The 18,485-nt window shown below is 40.6% G+C and overlaps 1 protein-coding gene across 8 annotated transcripts in view; it reads right to left on the minus strand.

Moving 5' to 3' along the window:
* Positions 1 to 18,485, minus strand: part of THADA (THADA armadillo repeat containing) — a 327,795-nt gene that overhangs the window by 308,157 nt on the left and 1,153 nt on the right. For 7 of the 8 annotated variants that reach the window (XR_010600221.1, XM_065590664.1, XM_065590662.1 and 4 more), the window contains 9 exons: positions 13,648 to 13,748; positions 11,308 to 11,402; positions 10,700 to 10,830; positions 5,216 to 5,364; positions 5,023 to 5,055; positions 3,536 to 3,584; positions 2,492 to 2,682; positions 351 to 445; positions 7 to 227 (listed from right to left, as the gene is read on the minus strand). Coding sequence is in view for 7 of the 8 variants with exons in the window: in XM_065590664.1 (XP_065446736.1) it covers positions 7 to 227; positions 351 to 445; positions 2,492 to 2,682; positions 3,536 to 3,584; positions 5,023 to 5,055; positions 5,216 to 5,364; positions 10,700 to 10,830; positions 11,308 to 11,402; positions 13,648 to 13,748 (1,065 nt within the window). In the remaining variant the exon portion in view is untranslated. The remainder of the gene's footprint in view (positions 1 to 6; positions 228 to 350; positions 446 to 2,491; positions 2,683 to 3,535; positions 3,585 to 5,022; positions 5,056 to 5,215; positions 5,365 to 10,699; positions 10,831 to 11,307; positions 11,403 to 13,647; positions 13,749 to 18,485) is intronic. The other variant, XM_042855151.2, reaches the window with a different exon arrangement.

Genomic DNA, 18,485 nt, shown 5'->3' on the forward strand with positions numbered 1-18,485 from the left:
ACTTACCGTGAAGCCAAAGATAACAAAACCAATGCAATATCTAAGAGTAATTTCTCTCCATTTTCACCCATACTGCCATTCTTCCATTCTAACATGGCCAGCGCTCCATGACAAAGGAAGAGGAGGACTGAATCAGAGAGCTCTTCAGTACAGAGGCGCCCACAGCTGCTCACAAACCACTCTGGTACACTAGCACATTTCTCTGAGCGGAGGAGCAAGTCACCGACCTGCAAAAACAAAATCAATTAATGCCAATCTTATTGATTAATTACAAATAGAACATTAAAGTACCTAGTAATTGGTAGTAGTAAATATATATAGCTTTAGTTTAAGAGAAGAAGCATACTTACCAAACAAGGCAACTTTTCAACAGGCTCAAACATAGTCTTAGTAAAGAGAATGACAGCCAATCCTGAGGTAGTCTGAACAGTAGGCAAGAGACCTTCTTTATGATAGAAAAAGAAAAAAACATTCTTCATTGTACAATGCTTGCTCTATTTAATAGAAATTATTAGAACTGTAAATGTTATTTTATTTTTCTACACAATGTACAATTATTTACATAGCCTGCATCACCGCAGTATCTGAGTTCCTCGTAAGTATTAATGCACTTATACTGAAAATACTCACGTGAAGTAGGAAAATATTATCCCCATAGTATATATGGGGGAAAACAGACATGAAGTGACTTGCCCAAAGTCACAAAGGAAGTCTCTGGCAGAGTATGCTATGCTCATATTATATTTTTGAACCCAGTTATACTTTTGACGTTCACAACATTCCTTGGCAATGAGTTCCACAGGTTGACGATGTGTTGTGCGAAGAAGTACTTTCTTTTGTTTGTTTTAAACCTGAGGCCTATTCATTTCATTCAGTAACCCCTGCTTCTTGTATTATATGAAGGAGTAAATAACACCTTCTTATTCACTTTCTCACATTATTCACAATTTTATAGACCTCTATCATATCCCCTCTTAGTCGACTTTTTGAGACTGAAAAGTCCTAGTCTTTTTAATCTCTCCTCATATGGAAGCTGTTCCATACCCTTCATCATTTTTGCTGCCATTCACTATACCTTTTCCAACTCCAATATATCATTTTTGAGATGGGGTAACCAGAACTACACACAGTGTTCAAGGTTTGGGTGTACCAAGGATTTATACAGTGGCATTATGATATTTTCTGTCTTATTAGCTATCCTTTTCCTAATGGGTTCTAACACTGTGTTAGCTTTTTTGACTGCCACTGCACATTGATCAGATGTTTTCAGAGAACTATCCACAATAACTACAAAATCTTTCTTGAGTGGTAAAAGCTAATTTAGATCCCATCATTTTATATGCATAATTGTGATTATGTTTTCCAATGTGCACTACTTTGCATTTATCAACATTGGGCAACAAAATGACAGATGAAATTCAATCACGCAGTTTTGTGAGATCCCTTTGTAACTCTTCTCAGTCTGCTTTGGATTTAACTATCTTGCATAATTTTGTATCATCTGCAAATTTTGCCACCTCACTGTTTACCCTTTTTCCATATCATTTATGAATACATTGAACAGCACTGGTCCCACTGCTGATCTCTGGGGGACACCACTATTTACCTCTCTCCATTTTCAGAACTGACCATTTATTCCTACCCTTTGTTTCCTGTCTTTTAATCAGTTATGGATCCATGAGAGAACCTTCCCTCCTATCCCACAACTGCTTACTTTGCTTAAGAGCCTTTGGTGAGGGACCTTCTCAAAGGTTTCCTGAAAATCCAAGTACACTATATCCACTGGATCACCCTTGTTCTCATGTTTGTTGAAAGAAAGAATCAAAGAATTCTCTCAGAGAATTCTAATAGATTGGGGAGGCATGATTTCCCTTTACAAAAGCCATGTTGACTCTTCCCCAACAAATCATGTCCATCTATGTGTTCAATAATTCTATTCTTTACAATAGTTTCAACCAATTTGCCTGACACTGAAATTAGGTTTACTAGCCTGTAATTGCCAGGATCGCCTAGGGAACCTTTTTAAAAAAAAAATGGTGTCACATTAGCTAACCTCCAGTCATCTGGCACAGAATCTGAACTAAATGATAGGTTACATACCACAGTTAGTAGTTCTGCAACATTGGTATCTGTGCTTCTGATAGCACAACCCTGTATTTATTTGGTAAAATTTTCTGCACACATAAAAGTCTGGCAATGCTCACCGAAGCTATGTGTTAAAGTTTGAAAGACAACAGAAATGCCACTCACTCATCAAAAATATCTATTCATTATAATTGATAAGTCTCACTTCTCCCTCTGTACATTCTGCTTATTCTGAATTGATGATAGCAGTATGATTGGGATCTTAGTAAGCTACCAGAATCAGTACAATGCTCAGTGACTTAAATTGAAGGAGGACAAGTCCAAAAGACAAGTTTTTCAATAAAGAACTATTTCAGTTTCTTACTAAGAACAAACTTTATAATATTTAAAAACTGCTGATACTTACCATCCATTAAAAAGTTTGTGAAGCTCTTCAGTAAACCACACATACTTTGCCAAACAAGAGAACCAGGTTTCTTCCAAAGACTTCCCTGAAAATTTTCTTGTACTTTCTGTAGTAGCATCATTGAAACTTTAATGGCCATCAATAAATCATGCATCAGTCGAGTTTCAGCAATACTGTTTCCACTAAGCTTTCTGAAAAGGAAAAAAAACAGAAATAAAGTCAACTAAAATTTGTATTTCCCCCATGCAAATATTTTGTCAAAGTTACAGAAAAGAAAGCTTTTTTACTTTGTTCTATCCACTGAGAATATTATAAAAATAAAACAGGAAAGCTAAGTCCAAGGTATTTTTACTTTTTTTTTTTAAACAACTCATTGCATGCTGATTAAACAAATACATAACTTTGTGAACAAATCTCGTCAGTCTTTGTATTGTTACAATCAATAATATTAATCACAAAACAGCCACAAACATTTCAATTTCTTTTGATATTTTATCTAAGTCAAAATAACTCGTGCTGTGATCATTTTTTAACAAACCGGGAACAGGGAAAGTCAAGTGGAATACTAAAAACTTAACACGGAAAAGATTTTATTCAGCCCTTGCTATGTAAGCTACGGTCCCATTCTCATTAATATCAAGAAAAGAATGGACCAATAAGTGTTTAGCAAGATTGCATAAGGAACATAAAATAGTGATGCACTGTCCCAACTTTCCAAAGAAGCCCCATTCATTATGATGGAACCTGGGTTTCACCTTTTCAGTATTACATCACTAAGTTAACAGGACAAACCCCTCTCTACTCTTCCAGTATCTTTTCCTCTTCTATTATTAATTATGAAAATACAGCATTCAGATGTCTGTTAGGTGGCACAGTACTGCACATATCAATTTTACCACTATGGCATTTACATCATTAATGGATTTATTGTCACCAGAAAGAATATTCATAGTCAACTGTATGAAAGAATATTCATAGTCAATGACTCTCCACAGAGAGTGGATTTGAAATAGCTAAATACTTTTCACATTTAATTTCACTTGCCTGTTTTCTTTCTGTATTTCAAGGACAGACTTCTGCAGAAACTGAAGAACTATTAAAAATAAATTATAGTAAGAAATTATTTTGTTTAAAAACAGACTGAACTGCAAATATGAATTGGTCCCACATGTGTGCGTGCAGGGTACGTGCATGGACAGAAAAATTATTTGCCAAATGGAAGCAACATTACAACAGTACATATAAATCAAGTTTGAACTTCAGTATAGTCTCATAGGAGTAGTGTTCAAAGGAAGTGGAAAAAAATCCATTATTAAAATTGTACAATTCCCCTGGGCTGTGCAACCTTAAATTATGCTGAGAAAGTCGATAAAGAGATGGTTCCAAAATAAGGATTGGCAGCTTGCTGGAAGAAAGGAACTCACTCACACAAGCTTTGCTCATGCAGCTTTGCAACAGCCTGGGGCAGGGGTGGCCAACCTGAGCCTGAGAAAGAGCCAGAATTTACCAATGTGCATTGCCAAAGAGCCACAGTAACACGTCAGCAGCTCCCCATCAGCTCTCCCACACCCCCAGTGTCTCCCACCCACCAGCAGCACCGCCCATCAGCACCTAACCCTCCATCCCTGCGCCTCCTGCCTGCCACGATCAGCTGTTTTGTGATGTGCAGGAGGCTCAGGGTGGGGGGAGGAGGAGGAGGAGCAAGCGCACGGCAGACGCAGGGGAAGGAGCCTTGGGGGAAGGAGTGAAGTGGGGCTGGGGCCTGGGGCAGAGCCAGGGGTTGAGCAGTGAGCACCCTGTAGCACATTGGAAAGTTGGCCCCTATAGCTCCAGCCCCGGAGTTGGCGCCTATGCAAGGAGCCGCATATTAACCTCTGAAGAGCCGCATGTGGCTCCAGAGCCACAAGTTGGCCACCCTGGGCTGGGGTCTTCGAATTTTGTCTGGACAAAGACCTAGTTTTCCAATATATCAAGTTGCCATTACCCTATGGTCTAGAAACGGACTCTAATAAATGATACAGTAATTAACTGCTATTGTAGATCAAATTATTCATCACTGCCAGTTCCTGGTTCTTTCTCTTTGGTAATGGTTCACAGATATCACATCCAACCTGAGGGTGGGGAAGTGGGAGAGAGAATGCCTCGTGTCACTAATAGCAACTTCTGCTCTGAAAAGGTTCCACTGAGATCTGTTCATTCAGAACAGCAATAAATGCAACTAAGGGAATTGAAGATGGAAGATAAAAAGTCATGGAAAACAGACGAATCTACCAAGTTCCAGCTATAATGGAGAAGAATATCTTCATGCAATTTTTTCATTTCTAGTAAGCCCACTAAGAAGAGCTGTTCAAAAAATTGTTTATATTATCTTCACATTTAGTTTTTGTTGAATGTGAGTTTTCATAAAGAAGAAAGAGTGGGGCTTATGCACATTTAAAATTTCATGCCTGTCTTAAGCTATTCTCAAGAAAACATAAGCAATCAAAAAGGTTACATTTATTATATCTGTTACAGAAATAGCATGACCTTACCTTCTTTGAATAAATTCTTAATACTTGCTTTACCTATAGGGGGGAAAATATGTATTTCAATAAATGTGTGTTGGAAGCAATCATTTACTTTATCTCAATAAAGTGAGACCAAGACCATTATAAACAATACCAAGTTCCAAATCACAATTGAATAAGTTAAAAACATGAAAGATAATATTGCATGTCATCATACCTAGGCTGAAGTTTTCCATACAGGAAGCAAGATTGTCCATTACTTTTCTGTACAAGCATAAGTCTGTAGTTTTTAGTTCTTCTTTAAGACAACGAACAAAACTGTGCACTGCTTCATTCGTAAGTTGTTCAGGAAGGCCATTTAGTGAACTACAATAGAAAGAGAACAATCAATTATTTCAAACAGAATATTAAAAAGCATCCACAATATCAAAGTTGCCAAATTGGTGAAAAACTTAGGTCTCAGTCCTGAAACTGGATTCACTCATTTCCCCCCTTTACCCAGAAAACAGGAAGGCTCTCAGCACACAGAAGAAGAGCACAACTGGCACTAGGACCCAAGAGTCAGCATTCAGCTGTAGAGTCAGTGGAGTCCAGACACAACATCCTTCAGCTGGGCAGCTCTGCGCTTGCAGAAATAAGTGAGGGGTCTGGAACGTAACCCTGTATGCCCCCCATGCCTCACTTCCGTCTGGAGGGGGGCAATGCCCCCCAAACTGCGCCCAGGGTCATCCCCCCGCCATTCCCTCCCGGTGCGGCTTCCCTGCCATTTTCAGCAGGGAAGCACAGGAATTCTGCGGGGGGGGGGGGTGCATTTTCTAAGGGTGAACAGCCACACAGAATCCCCCCCAGGAGTACTCTGGACTAACTGCTTCTTCATCTTTTTCACCACTCATCTTTTCATTTTCTCCCATGCTGCCCCTTTGACTTTCAGCAGCCTCCCTCGCCTCATCTCTTCTAACCTCGTAACCCCCTTTTCCAAAAAAAAAAAAAAAGGAGAGAACTCTCAAACAAACACTTATTACATGAAATCCTCCAGGGATTATCACTGCAAGATTCAGACTGCTTCGATACCTCATGCTTGTCACCCAACGTATCATCTGTTAAAGTAGACTACCATCCTTAGGGCAGGGAGCTACTTACGTATATGACGCCAAGCACTCACTCACACTCAAAATATAACCAACATTATTTAAGCATTTAATTGTCCCCTAAATTAGTAGACTATAAAAGTTACTTTTCATACATAAGGGTGGAAAGCATAGAAGATGGGAGAGTATTTTTGGTTGCAAACTATTTGGATAACTCATAGGAAATCAAACTAGTCAGGATTTCTCCCCCAAACATTTTATTTAGTGTATAACTGTGAACACTAAGCAAATTTACCTCTCAGACTGTGAAACAAACAAGGAAACAATAAAAGGTTTCAGAGTAGCAGCCGTGTTAGTCTGTATCCGCAAAAAGAAGAGCAGGAGGACTTGTGGCACCTTAGAGACTAACAAATTTATTAGAGCATAAGCTTTCGTGGACTACAGCCCACATATGCATCCGAAGAAGTGGGCTGTAGTCCACGAAAGCTTATGCTCTAATAAATTTGTTAGTCTCTAAGGTGCCACAAGTCCTCCTGCTCTTCTTTTTAAGGAAACAATAGTATCCACAGTATTAATCTTAAAAGTGTATTTATATTAGATTAGATTAAAAGTGTATTTAGAGTCTGGTCCTGTAGTCATTACTCAGGGAAAAATCCTGATTGGAATAAATAGCAATTTCCCCTGATTAAAGGCTGCAGGATCAGACCTTTTATCATATTTCACTGAATTAGTGTTTCTCCCGCCCCACTGTCACATTTCCACAGTTTAACTGCAAGACTCATCAATGAGATAACACATTGATAATGAGGGAATTCAAAGAACATAGAACATTAGAACGGCCATACTTGGTTAGACCAAAGGTCCATCTAGCCCAATATCCTGTCCTGCCAATGCCAAGTGCCCCAGAGGGAATGAACAGAACAGGTAATCATCACGTGATCCACTCCTTGTTGCTCATTCCTGCTGGAGAAAAATCCAGAGATATTGCCCAATATATCCATTCTTTACCTATAAAGGAATTCTACATTGTGTCAAATTAATAATTTGACATCATCAAATAAGCTCTTTAAGAGCACTGGGCATTTTTTTTTTTTGACATTTAGTCTTCAGAGTCATAAAACAAACCTCAATGCAAAACAGAAGAGCTATTAACCTCGGGCTAAGGGAAAGGGTCTTGGATCCACCACCTCTCTCTTGGAAAATGGGAAATGAAAGAGAAGGAGCAATGAATACGCAGCACCTAACTATGCTTTTCTGAAACATCCATAACTATGAAGTGCTCCAGCAAAGGGGCTTCCATGTGATCTTTTCTTTCTGTATTTTGAGAACAGACAACAGGGAGGTAGACCCAAGGGCCTTCCACTGTTCACTTATGCTGTGAATATCTGACTAGAAGCAAATGCTGATTAAGCAGCATTTATTTGTACTGGGTCCTCTCTACCACTGTTACTGCAATGCTACATGGGGATTTAATTTACCGAAGCACCAAGAAATCAGCCCTCCACTCAGATATCTCTGCATCCAAATCACTAGGGATTCCCATCCTTACAGCTCCCCTAGGATTTGAGAAGTTGGGATGCTACACCTCCTGCTCAATCTTCTTTCCTGCTTCCCACCCAAGGAGACGACTGCTTGGATTCTCCACCAGGTCAAACTTGTGAAGGTTCCTGACTCCCCTGTCCTTTTCCCCTGGGATGGAACAACCGAACCTTTCATCTGTCCCCACAGAATGCATTTGGACTGCTCATCGCAATAACTTATTTATTCAGTGCCATTCATCCTATTTGTGTTTTTTCCTTGCTATTATATTGTTCTTGGGGGGGGAAGGGAGGGGAAATGGAAAAATTAAAAGAGATATCAATGGCATAGAAAAGGTAGCAAACACCACTGGAGCAGAAATGACGGTGGAGCGACACCACCAGAAGAGGGCGCTATAATTAACAGAGCTGATCCCCAGGACATCCAGCAGGGGGCGCCGCAGTTGTGAGTCCCACCTCATCACACGCTGGAATCCAGAATACTGTACTAAACACAAATGTATTTAATATCTGCCAGCCTTACTACTTCACATCTGACTGGACAATAGTTGATTGTTCTGTAATTTGTTTTTTTAGATTAATTTTGTTTAATCGCACAAGGTTCCATTAGAATATAGAGCTATTAGATTTAACCCTTTGCCCCTTTTCTAACTCAGAATTCAAATTAAACACACAGCATAATATTTTGTTTCTATGACAATGACCTACTTAACTTTATTAATTTAAACCTATTAAAATATTTTATTTAATATGACACATTCTAATTTAATTTTGAAAGTAGAGCATATATGCATGTCAGCTTTTCCACTATGAACCCTTATTTATTGGGGTGTAGAATAGCCAAAAAAATTCCTTCCTATCTTAAATCTGGCACATAGTTCCTCATAATGGAAAAAGAGTGGTTTTTAAAGCAACATGAACCAAATAACTTTCAGTAATATGCTTTTATAGAAAACAAAGTTGTTGTTTTTTAAATTAAAATCTATTTGTTGCTGTATCCAAACCAAAAACTTCATTTTAAAATGACACTTGGAAAGCATTTAATGAATTACATACACACAAAAGGTAAAACTAGTCTTAAATTCTTTAATCTGAACTACTGCTTTTGGATATAGCCATTATATTAAAGGAAGTACCGTATATACTCGTTCATAAGCCGAATATTTTTGGTAAAAAAGTGACGCATCAAAGAGCAGGGGTCGGCTTATACATGGGTCTACACCAAAATTTGATGATTTTAAATTCTATGGAATCATTGAATTCAATATCTAATACATTGTCGTTTTGTTTACCTGGAATGTCTGCAGGCATGGAGCCCCTCAGCTCTCTGTGGCCGCGGTTCGCCATTCCCAGCCAATAGGAGCTGTGGGAAGTAGCGCGCCACTTCCCGCAGCTCCCATTGGCTGGGAATGGCAAACCGCAGACACTGGGGGGTGAGGGGCTCCATGCCTATGAACGCTCCAGGTAAACAAAACGTCCAGGCCCGCTAGAGGCTTACTCTAACGGGCCAGGAACCAAAATTTGCCAACCCCTGAAATATAGGGTCGGCTTATGAAAGGGTCATACAGTTTTTGCTATTTTTACCTAACCATCTTGGGGGGTCGGCTTATAAACGAACGGGCTACGTGGAGCACATATCAGCTTAAATTCTCATATTGCTTATCTTGGATTCCTTTTTTTAATAGTATTTACTTGCCTTTCCTTAATGTTTTTAAAATTACTCCAAGCCAAGAGTCTGCAGAATTTGTTCATTCTCCTAGGATAGTATGAATAAAATCCCGGGGGGATTAAAACTAAGTAGAGCCTGGATATGGCTATATCAAAATTTAACAGGCCTCTAAAAAACAGTGAGGTGCCTCTGTGTAAGTTCTTCCCCATGCTCCCAGACCACCTACCCCAGAACTCCTTGAGATTTCAACCCCCCCAGCAGACTTCTACTCCCCATGACTCTTTGGGATTCTTGTTCCCTTCTATCCCTTCAGTAGACCCAAAAATGAAATCCTGGTCCCAATGAAGTCAATAGGTGTTTTGGCAGGATTTCACCCATGGTTTTCCCACTAAGTCACTGCTGCACCAATTCCAAATCTCAAGCATCATACCTTCATCTACAGATCACCAGCAATAATGAGACCCACCTTGCAGTGAGGTCAGTGGGAGTCTAGCCTGCATAAGGACCAAAGGATCAGGTCCATGCAGCTACAGAATTAGGAGCAGATGCTGCACAAATATGTGTGGAGTTGAATTTCTGTGCTTGCATGAGTCTAGGTCCACCAGCGCACATTTCATCACAAAATCAAGGCCTCAGGCTCTAATTCTGCAACTAGGTGCATGCACACAAGTTCCCATGCCACACAGGCTCCCAATGACTTCAAGTCAATGGAGTTTTGCACAGCTACAGGAGGGGCACCAGCACACAATACATTGCACAACAGAAGCTTTATATTGTATGCTAGAGCACAGATAATTTCTTACTGCTTATGTTTTGGAGTGTATGAAATTAAAACATTTAAATACAGGATCCCAAACCACAAACATATCAAAAGGTGTAAAATTAATGAAAACCATACAACAGTACTTCCTAAGCATAAGCATGTGCCACCATAGCAGCTATCATAATAAAATTATTTGTACCTAGATGGAACACAGACACTAAGATTCATCTTTGACTGTGGAAATAAGTTTTATTTTCTACCCAAATGCCATTTTTAAGTTGTATTTTAATATAGTTTATAGTACCCACATGTGTGTTACTTCTTTATGTTTCACATTCTACCATTTCTAGTCATGGAGTATACCTCCAGATCATAAATCAAATAAATTTACCTACTCAAATAAATCATATTCATCAACCAACATAAAGCTATCATTTCTACAGAAGCCAGCTAATTTTAAGGCAGAAAGGACAACCCACGTCCTTATTACAATAATAATGAATGTCAGTAATGGAACTATAATACAATAAAGTACCTGAAAGTTAAGTGAAATAGTCTGTGGCAGCAGACGTTCCTACTTAGCTAAAATTCTACTATTTTTGAAAAACAAAAAGAGTTTTTTATTTACTATCCAATTTGTTACCTTGCCAACACCTTTTTCAAGGGATTCTTTGCGCCCAGTGAAAAATACATCACTCCAACAATATCCAAACAGCATTTAATCATGGGGCTACATGCAGAGTTTCTATCCATCTTCTTCAATAATGTCATAATCTGTGATCAACAAATTAAAAACCATACAGAGATAAAACTTTTGTTTATGTTCTCATACATAAAATAAATGAAATTCTCCTTTACCTAAAATTTCATTTTGCCAAATTCAAAAGAATTTACTTCACAAGTTTCTTTTTCTGCCACCAAATTTCAACTGTCAGAATAAAGGTTCAAAATTTGTTCCTGTTCTGTATTTTTTTCTGCTGGCAGACACCTCGCATAGTCTGATTTCAGAGGCACTGAACACCTCCAGCTCCTACTGAAGTCTATGAGCATTTCTGAAAAATCAGACTAAACTTTTAATACATTTGGAGAAAAACCAACTGCTCTTTTAAACTGGTCCTAATAATGTTTAAAATGTACAAGACAAGTGTACATTAAAAATAGCTCTTGCTATTAGGTGCCTAGAAAATTCCCCGGTATCATGATAAATTAGCAGTTACAATTTACCATTAATTAACATTAGCAAAGACTTACCTGTTTGATAGAGTAGATTTGATGGATACCATCAGACAGCTGTACACAATGCAACAGCAGAGAAGCCAGATTTTGGTCTTCAGCATCTGCAAATGCTACATTTTATTTGGGAAAAGAAGCTCTCTTTAATCGGGAACCACATAATAAATAGTAAATTGATTTTCTGAACCAGTAAACAATTCATAATTATATCATATTTGTAACATCACTATTGTTTTATCCTTTTCCCCCCTACACTTGATCTGTCACCCTCCCCAGCCTTTCTTCATCATAACAATACTTAGCACTTATAAGAATACATTACATGTTCAATACCTTAACCCTTAGCCAAAGTTCTTCACAGAGCAAAAATGACTATCTACTATTTTCATATAAGTGCAAACATTAAAGCCAGAATCAGCCCATTATTATTCTGCAAAAGAATCTGTGTGGATATAAGAATGTACTCCTACACATACTTTTACAGAACATAAGGAGGTGATCCTGAAAACACACTCACACATGCACAAATTTCATAGTCATGTAATTTTTGTAAGATAATTAACAACCAAAGGGAAAATCCATGCTAAATGGGAAGTTCAACTAGACAAAACCCAATGCAAAGAAAAAAAAAGCAAAAGGAAACAGAAAAGCCAGTTCAGACCTCATTTTTAAAAAGTCACTTGGAGTGACTCAGAAAAGGGCCAACTGCAGAGCTTCTAAGATTAGAGTATGTAGGCATCAGCCCTGTAAAGAGAATTGCATAGGTAGACCACAGCACCTGGCCGCTTCTCTGTGCTGGGTCAGGGACACAGTGCCAAATACAGGAGAAAACATTCATCTCAGACCAATTTTGGTGGGCTGCTTGTTCCATGTCCCTAAGGCCAACAGCGTGTTATGTCATACACAAGGGTTTTGGGGAGAGGACAAGAAGCAGCAGCCCAGACCTAAGGACTAAAGGACGTGCTAGCAGCAGATTTCCATCCCAGAACACAAGAGTGATATGGAAGCAGGAGGGAGGTGCTCAAGTTTCTCTCACTCTATTTTAACTGATCCAAAAGCAGAACAGTCATTGAGGCCAAAAACTCAGCAAGATTCTAAAAGGGACCGGACATGTACATGGACAACAAAACTATTGAGAATTTTGACTTTGTAGCTTACAATTAGGAACATAGGAATTAACACATGGATCTGAGGTCCATGTAGTCTAATATCTTTTCTCCAGTAGTGGCCAAAAGCAGATGCTTCTAAGGAAGGTTAAAAACACCACATTAATCAAATATGGGATGATCTGCTTCTGACATAAAGTTCCATCCTGATCTTAGGGTATGTCTATACTGTAGTTCAACATCCACAGCTGACCTGTGTCAGCTAACTTGGGCTCAGGCTGTGAGGCTGTAAAATTACAGCGTAGGTCTCCAGCCAGAGTCCAAATGACTGCATTGTTAGAATGGCTTGCGCCCTAAAGCGTGTGGTTTAATATCACTTCCAAAAATTTTATCATTCATTACAAATTTTTGGAAGTGATATTAAACCACACGCTTTAGGGCGCAAGCCATTCTAACAATGCAGACATTTGGACTCTGGCTGGAGACCTACGCTGCAATTTTACAGCCTCACAGCCTGAGCCCAAGTCAGCTGACACAGGTCAGCTGTGGATGTTGAACTACAGTATAGACATACCCTAAGATCAGGATGGAACTTTATGTCAGAAGCAGATCATCCCATATTTGATTAATGTGGTGTTTTTAACCTTCCTTAGAAGCATCTGCTTTTGGCCACTACTGGAGAAAAGATATTAGACTACATGGACCTCAGATCCATGTGTTAATTCCTATGTTCCTAATTGTAAGCTACAAAGTCAAAATTCTCAATAATATAAACATATTTGTCTTTATTACTAATTCCTTTTACAAAGACTACTGAAAACTTGTATCACATTTGATCACCAAACATACAACATTCTAAAAGTATCTGAACTACCTCTTCAAATCAAACTACCCCTGGAAAATCCAAGAATCATGAGAAATACATGAATGCCTTATTTTGCAGTTATTTAAAGTCTCTTGTGTGTTTTTCTCCTTAGGAACCCTCTGCATCTTTATCATAGTCCTAAAAGGTCCATTCATACTTTAAACCATCCATTCACACCCATGAGTAACAGCCAAGATTCCTCAGAAGGAGGATGGAATAGGACTCCTTTGAAGCCTGTCAAGCTAAAAAGCCTTTAAAAAAAAAAAGTTATTCTCAGGGACAAAGCATTTAAAAAAAACAAACAAAAATCAATTTTAGTAGCTATTCAGGTAATTCTACAAACAGACAAATTACACAAATTAATTTAGGGAAAAAAATAATACTTACACCGAAGTGTTTCAAGCTCTTGGCACTCAAGAACGAATGCATCAACTTGAATTTCTTTCTTCTTCTTCAAAACCATTTTTGTTTGATTAAAATGTAACCTACTTTAAAAAAAAAAGTTTTAAACTTTAGGACCTGCTAAAATACTGTTTCAAAGCATAATTAATTCACAGACAGTTTCATTTTTAGCTATTAACATTGATCTTCATTATTTTCCCTAAAATAGTTTGTTCCACTCCATTTTAATCTCCACAATCATTTTACAGGAAATGTAGTAAATTCACTGCTGTTTCATTTTGTCACTTTTAAGCACTTCAAGCTTCTCATCCAAAATTCACTGAGGATTCATGACAAAAAATAGAAGACCAAAACCACAGCACAGGCCATGTCTATACTACCACTTATGCCAGCAAAACTTATGTCGCTCAGGGATGTGAAAAAACACCCCTCTGAGCAACATAAGTTTTGCCAAGATAAGTGATACTGAGCTCCTCCCGCCGACATAGCTACCGTCACTATGGTTACAAGTGGTTTAATTATGTCGACAGGAGTAATTATGTCCCATTAGTACAGCTGTGCCGCTGTAAGATCTCTAGTGTAGATATAGCCACAGTCTCAAAACCAGTGGATGAAAGATAGGAACTATATAGCAATTTATACTGCACTCATCACCATGGTACCTGAGAACTGTAAGCCCTTGGAGGGCAGTTGGGCCATGTAATAGTGGCCAGGGCCGGCTCTAGCTTTTTTGCCGCCCCAGGCAAAAAAGCCTCCCGCCGCCCCCCCCCAGAGCGCAGCAGGGGAGGGCCTGGAGCCCAGCTGCGGGCCCACTCTCCCCGACTGGCCGGAGCGCCAGGAGGAGGGTGGAGGAGAGCCCGGCTGGGGAGGGCTTACCCTAGCGTGCCAAACGTTGCCGACCTCTAGTCTAATCTTTAGCCCACTGGTTAGGGTACCTACCTGGCATGAGAGAGACCCCAGTTCAATTCCCCTTCTGCCCAATAAAAAGGGGTTTGAACAGGGATCTTCTAGCTCTCAGATGATTGCTTCAATGGACTAAGGGATATTTTGATGTAGGTGTCTCATTCTACTTTAATTAAATACTTAAATATTAATTGGGACACAGAGAGTGAGAATCACTCTGCAGTCCAGTGGTTAGAGCATTCACCTGCAAAGCGGGAGACCCCCGTTCAAATTTTTTCTTCTCATTAGCTAGATAACTATCACATCCCAGTTGAGTACCCTAACCACCAGACTAAGTTTTATAAAAGAGGCTTCTTCTTCCCCCACCCAGCTGTTTTGCGTTGAGTGAGAATGGCAACTGGCTAACAGGCGGCTAAGCCGTTTCTTGACTCCAGGAGAGAGAATTCCATCTGTGGATCGCAACCCGAGACATTTCCCTACCGCCCAGACTTCGGCACTGAACTCTGTGAGAGGGGCAACGCTTAGGACACGCCCTTTTCATCAGCATTTTCTACTGGGTAGCCTAGGCAGCTCCCCATCTAACTTACTGGCTTTTGCAGATCCCATTCTCTAGTACCTACCTCTCCCCACGCATTGCACAGGGAGGCTAGGCGGGTAACTCAGGTTTGTGGATTCCAGTGATTTTCAATGCTCCTAAAAGTTAGATGTTACTATGCTCAGCATCAGAATGCCTAAGTCCCTTTGTGGATCCTGACCCTGGTTCCTCCATATCAGTATTGAGGCAGATTACCAAGGCAGTGTGGGGAAGCTAGTATTGCCACTGCCTATGCCATTGTGTGGGCCGTGAACAGCAATACTTTGACAAAACAATGACATAGAAGGGTTCCTTTTTGTAGATTGTAGTGACTTTTTCCAGGCAGACTGTCTGAGAAGAACACAATTTATAATTTAACTCATTCACCTGCACATCCACTAATGTTATATATGCCATCATGTGCCAGCAATGCCCCTCTGCCATGTACATTGGCCAAACCGGACAGTCCCTCCGCAAAAGAATAAATGGACACAAATCGGACATCAGGAATGGTAACATACATAAGCCAGTAAGTGAACACTTCAATCTCCCTGGTCATTCTATTACAGATTTAAAAGTCACTATCATTGAACAAAAAAACTTCAGAAACAGACTTCAAAGAGAAACAGCAGAACTAAAATTCATTTGCAAATTCAACACCATTAATCTGGGCTTGAATAGGGACTGGGAGTGGCTGGCTCATTACAGAAGCAGCTTTTCCTCTCCTGGAATTGACACCTCCTCATCTATTATTGGGAGTGGACTACATCCACCCTGATTGAATTGGCCCTGTCAACACTGGTCCTCCACTTGCGAAGTAACTCCTGCTCTCCATGTGTCAGTATATAATGCCTGCATCTGAAACTTTCACTCTATGCATCCAAAGAAGTGAGGTTTTTACTCACGAAAGCTTATGCCCAAATAAATCTGTTAGACTTTAAGGTGCCACCAGACTCCTTGTTGTCTTCATTTAAAAAAACCCTTAAATTTACTGTTAAGGGAGGCAATGGATAGGGCACACCACAGGGGGGCAGGACACCCAAGTCTCATTCTTGGCATTACTATCCAAATCACTTAGGATGAGCTCCACAAACAGACTCAGGCATTGAAACACTGAGTGTCAGAGCACCCAACTTTAAGGTGCCTAGAAAAGTCACAGGATCCACACTGCCACCCACAAAGCTGAATAAGGCGCCTAGGCTCCCTTTGCCAGTGGTTCTCAAAGCCGGTCCGCCGCTTGTCCATGGAAAGCCCTTGGCAGGCCAGGACGGTTTGTTTACCTGCCGCGTCCGCAGGTTCGGCCAATCGCAGCTCCCACTGGCCGCGGTTCGCCGCTCCAGGCCAATGGGGGCGGTGGGAAGCGGCAGCCAGCACATCCCTCAGCCTGTGCCACTTCCCGCGGCCCCCATTGGCCTGGAGCGGCTAACCGCGGCCAGTGACAGCCACGATCAGCAGAACCTGCAGACGGGGCAGGTAAACAAACCGGCCTGGCCTGCCAGGGGCTTTCCCTGAACAAGCAGCGGACCGGCTTTGAGAACCACGGCCCTATGCAATGAACAGAGAGAGATAAGCACTTAAGCATGTGATCCACAAAAGCCAGCATGCAGGATGTGGAGCTGCCTTAAGCTAGCCAATGGGAGATGCCTAGGAGAGAGGCGTGTGCTAAGTGCCATCCCTCTCACAGAGGTTGGCCTGAGTCCAGGCTGCAGGAAGGTGCCTATCTTCGCTTGAGAACTGGAGTCACTCAGTTTAGGCACCTAAGCCACTTCTTGTGGGAATGAGTTAGGTACCTGCTTCACTACACAAAAAATGGCCAGAGGAGGAGGAGGTGATGGGACAAGAGAGAATGGAAATAACGAGAATAACGTTATAATCTAGTGGTTAGGGAACCCACCTGGGAGGTAGGGGACCCGCTTCAAACCCTCTTGTTCCAATCACTCATTATTTATCCACAGTGGAACAGCTTCACAAGGAGAGACTGAGAGAGCCCCATATCAAAATATCTCACAGCTCTATGGTTAGAGCACTCTCCTGAGGGACGGGAGACCCCTGTTCAAATCCTTTCTCCCCTTCTGGCAGAGGGGGGAAATTGAACTTGGGTCTTCTACAACCCAGGCAAGTGCTCTATCCACCAGACAAAATATTACAAGGTGGGCAGCACCACCTCCAGCCAGATTTGGAATGGGACCTGATTCAGTAGGCATGCTTGAAGGCCACCTACTGGATCAGGCCCTCTATGCAACTTAGGTGGCTGAATGTCTATCTTCCCATTTTCTGAATCACTCTGGGCTTAGATGGGAAACAGACATCCAGATGCCTACAGTGGGGCAGCACAGGGCACGGCCCAGGCTCTAAAACTTAGGAGTCTCAGGGATTTTTACAGTGCAAAGTTAGGTTCACAGGGAGTTTTGGCACCTACAGGGTTATGTAACAGCCATTTAGGAGCTTCATGGACTGCATTGGTGCCGTACACAGGGACTTAGGTGCCTAACTCTGGACTTTAGACACCTAAGTTGTTTTGTGGATTGCACCCTTAGGCAATCTGAGCTGAAAGGTTATCAGTAAAACTGTAAGACTTACTGTTTGTAAAACACTGAGAACTACTGATGAAAAATGCCATAAGTGCTCCGTATTACTGTTTTCTTTCAAAGTTAGGTTTCCTGTATCCCATTTACTTTTCAGCTGCTAGCTGGCCAAGATGTAAGTCCCAGGTTGTACCAGTTTCCTCTCTCCAGACACATACAGCAGATCAGCAGTCACTTTAATTAATACCTTATCTACACCAGGCATTTTAGTCTCCATCATTCACCACCTGTGCAATTCCAGGTGATTGCAATGGTTAGATGACACCGTGGCAAAAGTGCCTTGGTGTCCACAGCCTATACTACTGATGCCACCAACAGAAAACTATAGTATCCCACTTATCATATCATAATCACGGCCAGCGGGGACTAATAAGCCAGATACAACCTCATATGCCAAGGCTACCCTAGCAGTTTTTGAGATGAATAATTTGTGGAGAAAGAAAACATGATTTGGGACAGGAAGAGTCTCCTCCCAGAGAAGGGATTGATTTTATTTATATTAAATGCATAATATTAGTGCAAATCTGTGCACGTGAAAGAGAAAAAGATCATGATTCGAGGGCTTCAGTAACTCAGCCAGAGGTTATGGGTCTATTACAGGATGAGGTTCTGTGGCCTGCAAAGTGCGGGAGGTCAGACTTGTTGATCATGAATGGTCCCTTCTGACCTTAAAGTCTATGAGAGCCAAAAACTACTTTTAGGAAATAACTTTAGGACTGTAATATTGAAAAAAAATTATTAAAGCTAATGTTTAAAATCAA

The sequence above is a fragment of the Chrysemys picta genome, chromosome 3, assembly GCF_011386835.1.
Source record: "Chrysemys picta bellii isolate R12L10 chromosome 3, ASM1138683v2, whole genome shotgun sequence".
Taxonomy (NCBI): Eukaryota; Metazoa; Chordata; order Testudines; family Emydidae; genus Chrysemys; species Chrysemys picta.